A 9,173-nucleotide genomic window follows, 5' to 3' on the forward strand; every position below is an offset into this window, starting at 1 on the left:
CCTACACCAACACACTCCCACCTGTAACCTCAGATCCGCCAACTCCATCCTCCTCACCCTTCTCACCCGACCCAAGCACCGGACATGGGGGGACAGAGCCTTCTCTATTGCTGCCCCGTCCCTCTGGAACTCTCTCCTCCATCACCTCAGACACTCTCCCTCACTCCCTTCTTTCAAATCTGGACTCAAAACCCACCTATACAAAGCTGCTTTTAATCTGTGACCGATCATTATCTTACTGTTGTGACTGTTTTCTTTTATATACACATTTTACTGTATTTTCTGCACCTTGATCATCTTATACTGTATATTGCTTTTAAGATAAGATAAGATCCCCAGAGGGGAAATTACTGTCTTTGCTATTTGTTTTAACATGTAAAGTGACTTTGAGTACTGAAAGCACTATATAAAATAAATGTATTATTATTATTAATGAACCAGGGGGCTTGGATTTTATCTGAAGAGGAAACAATATGGTTTTGATGCTAGGATTTGATGTAACAAAGCTGTTTTTTTGCTCCACAGGGAACTACACACTGGAACTATTTCTGTTACATTAACTGTTATGGCCTGTTTATCATATTTTTTACTATATTTGATCTTTAAATAGATAATCTGGAAGATTTTCATTTAAATAAATGTCTGTTTAGTCCCTATCTTTTGCTGTATGAGGTAACACAATGGTGATTGAGCCTATGGCCAACTTAAGAAAGCCTTTGCATTTGTAGTATTATGGACTGGGTGCGACTGGGTGTCTGGTGCGACTTTCGCGGAAAAAATCACAAGTGGCGCCCAGTTAGTGACGCATTTTCCATCACCCAGCAGTGATTGGTCTGCCAGAGAGGGTAGGCCGAGCTAAGCGGCTGCTTGTTCCAATCTCTGCAAGCGTTACGAGTAAACCGTAATCTATTATGGCTGAACAAACAAAGAAAAGAAACAAATTTGACGCTCAGATGAAGGCAAACACTCTAAAAATGAATATGACTGTCAGCGAGGAAAATCAAGAGTTACAACCGGAGCCAACCGTTGACGTAACACATGCAACACTGTCTGGATATCTGGGAAGTGTGCTCCCACAACTACCGCTTAGTCGCCATAGGTGCTGCCACAGAGATTACAACTTTACATTTAATGAACCAGGTGGCTTGGATCTGATCTGGAGAGGAAACAATATGATTTTCATATTAGGATTTGATCTAACAAATCTGTTTCTCCATTTTCAAATGTTTTGCTCCACAGGGCGCTACCTGTACCATTTTGTTAAAAGCCCTAAGACATGGAGGGAAGCACAGAGCTACTGCAGAGGAAACTTTGCTGACATGGCTACTGTAGAAAGCATGGCGGAGCACCAGCGTCTGAAGGAGATCGTTGGCAATTCTGAAGTCACCTGGATTGGCCTGGAGAGATCACCACCTAAGCGTTGGGTCTGGACTGATGGTGCCGGGGATGTTAAAGTTTTCGAATGGACAAGAGCTAATTTTGACTGTACATACATGAAAGCCAACGGGTTCTGGGATACTCTGACCTGTGGAGAAAGGCTTGCTTCTCTTTGCTATTATCGTAGGTGGAAGCAATGAATGGTGGTATTCTTTTTAGACTGCTTTGTTCTACCTTTAATACACACATTTGTTTATTCACATGACTTCATGATGACAAAACTGCAAAGATGAAACCCTAAAAGACTAAAGCCAAGCCTCAAAGCCAGTGATAGAAAAGAAAAAACTAACAGATTGATAACTGCTAGCTTTTTGTAGTGCTACAGTAAATGGAAAGGGATCCCCTCTTGGTAGCATTCATAAGCTCAGTAAATACCATTACAATACCATATCATTAGAGGAAAAGTCAGGGGCCAACAACAACAAGATTCATCCTTGGGGGCCAGGAATTACCACAATTCATTTTAGGACAATTTGGACAAGATTCCTTGAAACTATGTATCAGACAGACAAATAGGCAGACTGAGCCTCCCCTTTTTGTAGAGCCAATCCAAATGCAATGATCTTATGAGATCCAAAGGATTCTTCCTCTTGGGAGCATTAATATGCAAATATTATTTAAAAAGTGCTAAAATGAGTTGGCAAATATACTTGGGCGGCCGCCCAAACAAGTCTGTGTGGGGAAACCCTGCAGCATACAGCCTAAAGGCCGGTTCAAATCAATGATTCACAATAAGACTGGATGCAGCCAAAAGAATCCCTTGACATCTGATCGTAAACGTTCTAAAACTGGGCCGCTCACAACAAAGCAACGCAATGAACACAGACACAGCTGACCGTCTACATAGCAACGACGCACTGACATACCCTACTACTTCTGCGTTAATACTATATAACGTTAGAATTAGGCCCAGGTTACATGAATTATCTAGCTGGATTTCTGTTATCGTTATGAAAAGAAGTGGGTGACAGTGACGTGTTCACAAGTTTGGATTTTGAGGAACTGGAGCCATCTTTGGCTACTGTAGTGCCAGAGGCAGGGTGCCTACGCCAATTTATGCTGTTTCCTGATTGGCTTAAGTGAAATAGCGACATCATTCTGTTCTAAAACTGCATTTGGAGATTTCACAAATCAAATCTTCTGCAACTCCACGCAACGGCTTCAGACGCTCTGCAACTAACCAGTTCACACCGCTGCAATTTTCTCTGCAACATTCTAAAACTGCTTTGTTGCGTTGCGAATCATTGATCTGAACTGGGCTTAAGTTACGTGCCACCTGGTGGAGATTCAAATACACTACATATGATCTAATTGACCGGACACTTCTGCAGATCCAAACAAAAACGAAAAACGAACGGTATTGGCCATAGATCGGCTGATTTGGCTCGTTGACGATCGGCAATCATGATAGGCGAAAAAATGCAATCGGGGCATCCCTAATTTACATATGAGCTAACAACATGACGAGAGAGGAAAATCCATTCACAGAAAAGGTCGGTAGTGAGCAGACCCTGATGAATGAGATTTCATGCTTTTTTTTAACATTTGTTTTTGTTATTCCTTGAAAGGTCAAGATTTGAATTATCTGGCTTTGGATTTCTGGCCCTGGCTGTTAATGACATTGTATGGCAATAAATAAATTACAAAGTTTATAGAAAACAAATGACTTTTTCATATGCAGAATGAGATGATCCATTATTTCATCCAACTTTTCCATTTACAACTGGAGACTAGGATTATAAAAATGATTCACTGTAAACCTACCTGTTGAGCTCCATACACTCTCAAGTTCTGATGTTAACTCTCCTGTACTGGATTCCCTCTCTCACAAATACTGCACCCCCACCCCCAGAAGTATGCCAATCTTTGCAGAGACATACATATCGCAGTATTACAAAGTTCAGAGTCGGCTTCAGCCATGTCTCTTGCACACGTATTAACTCTCGTTTTTTTCTTTAAAAACATCCACAAAACCCTTTGTAACTCTTGTCCATTCACTACAATGCTCTGGGTATTCCTCTGAAGAATTAAAAACATTAGCACTCTAAGTATCATGCCCATCTTCCGTTCGGACCCCAATATTTCTCTCCCTCCTTTCTGTCGAGAACACATACCTCTGGAGGTCTGCTGGCTCAACCTCCTCTATCCCCAGGACCTTCCGAGCAGCCCGCACTGAGTTATTTTTGGCCTGCTTCACGTCGCACAACAATTCAACAATGAGCCAGAAAAAATTAAGCCTGCTCACCACCGACTCCTATGTTACGCAGGCTACCGGAGGGGGGGGGCTAATTCTCAGTCTCTCCTCCTCCCTTCATTTTCCTCTCCACACTTTGCAGCCTCTTTAACCGCCTCAGCATATTATACACCTTTATTTACCTCCCTATACTGCTGCACTCTCATAGCCTACTTATATTGCTCACGACTTCCAACAATGTGTTGGAGCACAACTACCACACTTATACCCCTTTTCCACCAACGCGAACCTGGTTCTAGTTCAGGGCTGGTGCTCGTGCTGGTTCGGAGCTGGTTCAACTTGCGTACCAACTCTGAAGCAGTTTGTTTTTCCACTCGCTGGAGCCCATGGAAGAGCCACGTCATGACGTCACTCTATACGTGACTGCTTTTCCCAGCGGCAACTTTCCCTCACAATAACAACAATGGTAGACTACATGGCCTGTTTGTCGTTGTTGCTCCTCTTTTCAAAATCACATTAGATCCCAAAGACAACTTATCCAACACATTCATGCTACTCCTCCTGCTTTCCATGGACGGTGACTTCTAGTGAGAAGAAAGGTAATGATCCGCCCATTTTTATTCTTAATAAGACTGTACGTAAGCTGTTGTTAGCCTCACTGCTAGCCAGCTAGCTTAATTTAGCATGTTATTTAGCATCGATTAAACTGGTGTCTATTAAACAAATCAGTAATCTCTTACTACGTTTGCCAGGGAGTGTACACGACGACAGAGTTCTTAAACACTCATCTGGATGCCCTCAGCAACGGGGAGTTGCCGGGGCAAAACAAAATGACGTTGGACATTACCTGATTGGTGGCCCACCGGCATACCCAATGCAATATCGGCTCATGAAACCTTTTTCAGATACTGGCAGACTGAAACCTGCTGTGTACTTCACAACATATGTGAGGAAGATGGCGATAATTTCACATAAGAAGGGACGAGTGACATTTTTCTTTCTCAAAACTACACAGTCTAACAAACCTGTTCTCTTTGTGTTAAAGCGATCAATACTGTCATTATTTGTTTCCCTGTTGATTAAAAAAGCACTGAATCACAGACGGGTCTCTTGTTTCATTTTTATTTTTATAAAATAACGTTTATACATGTGTACAAGCTTTATACAACATGGATTTGAACTGTGGCAGAGCTACTCGATGGTGCAGGCGAGCTAACATCAGCGGTGGCTGCAGCGTCCCGTCGGCCTCGGCATCATCGACTACAGACAATTCTGTAAACACCACAATGAGAACAATGAACAAAACGTTTCCATTGCACACAATGCTTGCCTAGGAATCAAATGTTAAGTGACGTTAGTTTATGAGCCAGTGGCAAAATGTAGCATGTTAGTAGCATGCTCACGCTAGCAAGCTAGCTAGCTGTTGATGAGCTAACATTACCCAAATATAACTACAGGGCTTAATGTAACATCGATTTGAAAAGAGTAGCACGCCAAAACACAGCACAACCACAAAGCCATGTCTGGTAACAGGGAATCAAAAACATAACTTACCGTTATCAGAATTTCTGCTTTCAGCTTGAGGTACAGCTGCGAAAGACGGGTTTGTCTGAGGCCAAAATCAAAGGGAAAGCTGGCAAAAATGGATAAATGTTCCATGGAAACCAGACTGTACCAAACAAAACAGGTAAACATGTTTTCCTGCGACTATTTAGGAGTATTGATGCAATTAACCAGACCTACCTGTTTCCATCTTAAGATAAGATAAAACTCAAAACGTACATGTTTTCAATGGCCTTTGGTTGCTCTTAGTGTTTCCAGTGTTTTAGACACATATTATTGCTATGTATTTTTTTGATTGTCATTTATTGTTGTTTTTTGTTGTTTTGGTGTGCCATTTATTTTAACTTGTACAGCACTTTGGTCAACTCTGGTTGTTTTTAAATATGTTATATAAATAAACTTGACTTGACATTTATATTAGTTGAAAGGTCAAACACACTAAAGCAATAAAGGCTTATAAAGTTAGAACACGTTTACAGGAAAGCAGAACATTTATTATCACCTATGGAATGACCAAGCAGAGGAACTTCACTTTCGTTTCCTTGTAAATGTTACAACAAAGTTAGGTGTAGCCTTGTCCTGAAGGTATGATTACTCACACAAACAAGTACAAAGAGGTTTATGGGAAAACAAAACATACCCGCACAATGACTAGGTTGACAATTGGTTGTTGGCATTGATTTGGAATTTACAGTATGCAAAGGGTGTGGCTTAAATCTGTTTATAAATAACATCCTCTGGATCTTTAGCCACCTTTTCACCTTCTGGAACTCAAACAGGTAATACGATTTACATTTACAGTTGTTATTTATGGTCTTTTGTTTAGTACATTTATACTAGTGGTGCAGATGTGGTTTTGGTGTGATTAGATAATGTAATCTTTGTTACGGCCGGGTACTGTTTAGACCCCAAAGCAGAGACGGGACTCCGGTAAAAAGTAAAAAAAAAAGATTTATTAGAAAAGAATGTTCCGAAATAAGCTGTGGCGCAAAAAATGCAGGCAGGCAGGCAGGCAGGCAACTCACCAGACCTGCAAACACGGGAAGACGAGTTAGAAAAGCACAATCAGAAAATACGAAAGAGAAAAATACTTCTTCACGATGTCAGCATCTACCAAAGGAATTGGAATTATCTGGCGTCAAAAAGAAATTGAAGCCAAGCTTAAGTTGAGGAAGGTCTGATGAGTTGATAAAGATCAGGTGTATCCAGTCTGCCTGCTGCAGGTGAAGCCAGCCACGCCCCCCCGTCACACAGCAGCCCTGCAGGAGAGGAGAGGAGAAGAGAAAAGGGAGGGGGAGGGGGAAAGAGAGCAGAGCAGACAAAAACCAAAAACAGTCCTACAAAAACACAACCCTGACCATCTTTATCGTATGCAGTTGATGAAACTCTTAATTTACCGCCTAGGCTAATTAAACTAAACTATGAATGTTTATAATGACTTTCAAAACCCATTCCAAAAAACACGCATCTAAAAATGTGAACATTTTGAAATTATTCCTGAAATTGCTTCTGATCTGGGACTGTCTTGATAACCAAGTCTTATTTCAGATTCTAGTAGTAAGAATAAAAATAGTGTGTGTTATCAGTGGGTTAATGAGTGAACCTTAAAAATGATTAATAATTAAGTAATGATTTATATATTCATATTAGCTATTAATAAAAACATGGTTAAGTATCCAGGGAAGATAAAAACTCAAGCATAAGTCACTATTAGTCAAATGAGTGATACATTTCATGTTTCACTTTCTGTTAAACCAGCAGGTCTACAATTATCAATATTAATTCAATAAAGTCCAATAAAGTTAATCAGTTACTATGTTAATAAATTAATTTAATATAGATTTGATTTATATAACCACAATGTTACTATGGGGAACTGTGGCCCTGAAATTGATGAGAATGTAGCCTTTTCAGTCACCACTTAATACATGGACTTGGAATATGTTTATACTATTCATATTGCTTATGTACACTACCAGTCAAAAGTTGAACACACTTTCCCATTCACTTGTATGAGAAAATATGTCCAAACTTTTGACTGGTAGTGTACATGACTGAATAAAGACTACTAACTAACTAAATAGGACCATGCGACCGCACATGGCAAGAAACAAACAAAGCAAATAAAAATAATAGCCAGAGCCCTGTGTCACATGGAATGTTAGCACATTCAAGGTTTCTTTGCCCTAGATGGCTTCACAACACACAAAGGCCATTCTGGAAGAACTAGCCACACAAAGCATTTATTTCATACTTACTCGTTGTGTGCCTGAACACTGCAACACCAAAATAAATTCTAACGGCAAAATAGGAAGACACAAAATTCAACAAAAGGTGTTACAGATCAGTAGTAACAGACATAGTAAACTCACTATCCATGTGCAACTCATCTTTCCATACAGAATGATACATTATCAACAACAAATTTACCGATACCAATATTCAACCCAAGTTTAACACTACAACTTGTGCCCATAGAGCAGTCAACAAAGATATCCTGCCTCCCCATGGCAACTGACAGCAACCTCACAAACCCTTAAGTTACTGCCATGGCAGTTGCACTATACTCGTCAAGAATAAGGCTGACCTAATAATGAAGTAAGAACTCCACCTAGTGGCCAAAGTGAGTCAGTGTCTCTCTACAACCAGTGATCGGTTTGTCCACTCAGGGCTACGGCCTCCGTGGAAGAGGACCCGCTCACTTCTTAAATAAAAATGGCTCATTCTAAGCTAAATAAAATACAAATATCTTACACACTGGATTATTCATTACAGCAAAGACCGCCAGTCAGATGCTCGAACGGTTACATGACCCACTATCATTTTTGTTCCGTTCTCTGCAAGGGCACAATATTAAAACAGAAATATGAATAATACAAAAACATCAAATCCCTGTTGTTCCAGCGGCATCACAAATATTGAAACCATATGCTGGTAACAAAAACAAAAAATGAGTCACGGTGCCAGCTTTACAATCCTGCTTCTACCCCTCTGGTCAATAGTTTAAAAACACGCAATTTACAGACTCATAGTTAGAACAGCAGACATCAGCATTAGGGCTGCAGATAACGACTATTTTGATAGTTGACTAGTCATCGATTACATGAAACGGATAATTAATTACACAATTACTTACTGGCTCTTATTTAGCAGCTTTAATATTAAGTTGGAGGTTCTTTTGAGCATGTGCAAACTATCAATAAAGGTAGGGTCAGGGTTAATAAATAAATTAGTTCTTCATTCAGTAATATATATTTTAATAAACTTTATGGCTGATTTAGTTCCTACTGACAAAAAAGATAAATAAAAGGAGGACGAAAGAGAGATGAGAAAGAGGAAAAGACGAAGGCACACAGCATGTCTTTAACTTTGGACTGTTAAGTTAAATAACACAGGTGATGTGTAAAAGAAAGACGCGTCAGACTGTTTCTATAGCACTACAGACATATTCATGTTAAAAACTTACACAACTCTGTCTATAGATAGCTAACGTTAGCTAGCTGAGAAGTTAATTACCTTGTCTGTGCAAGTCGGCATCATCCACAAGTCTCGTCTTCTTTTGAAATGCTCGCGCATTACCGACGTGCTCCTGTGATAAGCAAGGTCCGACCGTTTTCTTTGCAGCGTTGAGGGTGAAATGGCTCCCAGACTTTAGAAGTTTTAGGACGCGATGGTGTTGCATCTGCAACTATGTTTTGCTTACCTGTCGCTTCCTGGTCGCTGTTTTCATACCAACTCAGCAGAGATAGTATGCGAGATGGCTCACCCTTAAGATAACTCGGCTCCGGAAAACGATGTTATGTGTGTGCAGAGCATGAAAATACAGGTGATGACGTATGCAACTATTATTGACAATAGATGAAAGCAGCCACACATCACTTTCCGTTTGCCAGAATTAGCACGCCCCCCTTTGGGGGTAAACAAGCGCAGTTAAAGTACTGTAGTAGATTAGAAATCACTTGCAGCCCCATGTCTTTAA

General features: G+C 40.3%; 1 protein-coding gene across 1 annotated transcript; it reads left to right on the plus strand.

Annotated features, from left to right (window-relative positions):
* The first annotated feature begins 1,038 nt into the window (after positions 1-1,038).
* LOC138601198 (C-type lectin domain family 17, member A-like) lies at positions 1,039-1,577 on the plus strand. The gene is made up of 2 exons (XM_069672778.1): positions 1,039-1,099; positions 1,240-1,577. The coding sequence occupies exons 1-2, from the start codon at positions 1,039-1,041 to the stop codon at positions 1,575-1,577; spliced, it is 399 nt and encodes a 132-aa protein (XP_069528879.1).
* The last annotated feature ends 7,596 nt before the right edge of the window (positions 1,578-9,173 follow it).

This window comes from Semicossyphus pulcher, unplaced genomic scaffold (assembly GCF_022749685.1).
Source record: "Semicossyphus pulcher isolate SPU_LCO1_2020_fin unplaced genomic scaffold, fSemPul1.0.p SCAF_21, whole genome shotgun sequence".
NCBI classification, from domain to species: Eukaryota; Metazoa; Chordata; class Actinopteri; order Labriformes; family Labridae; genus Semicossyphus; species Semicossyphus pulcher.

Bases quoted from the DNA above. Each gene is read 5' to 3' on its own strand.
- LOC138601198 (XM_069672778.1), top strand. From the start codon at position 1,039: ATGCAACACTGTCTGGATATCTGGGAAGTGTGCTCCCACAACTACCGC. The intron at 1,100-1,239 runs GTGCTGCCACAG...TTTGCTCCACAG, and splicing joins CTACCGCTTAGTCGCCATAG to GGCGCTACCTGTACCATTTT.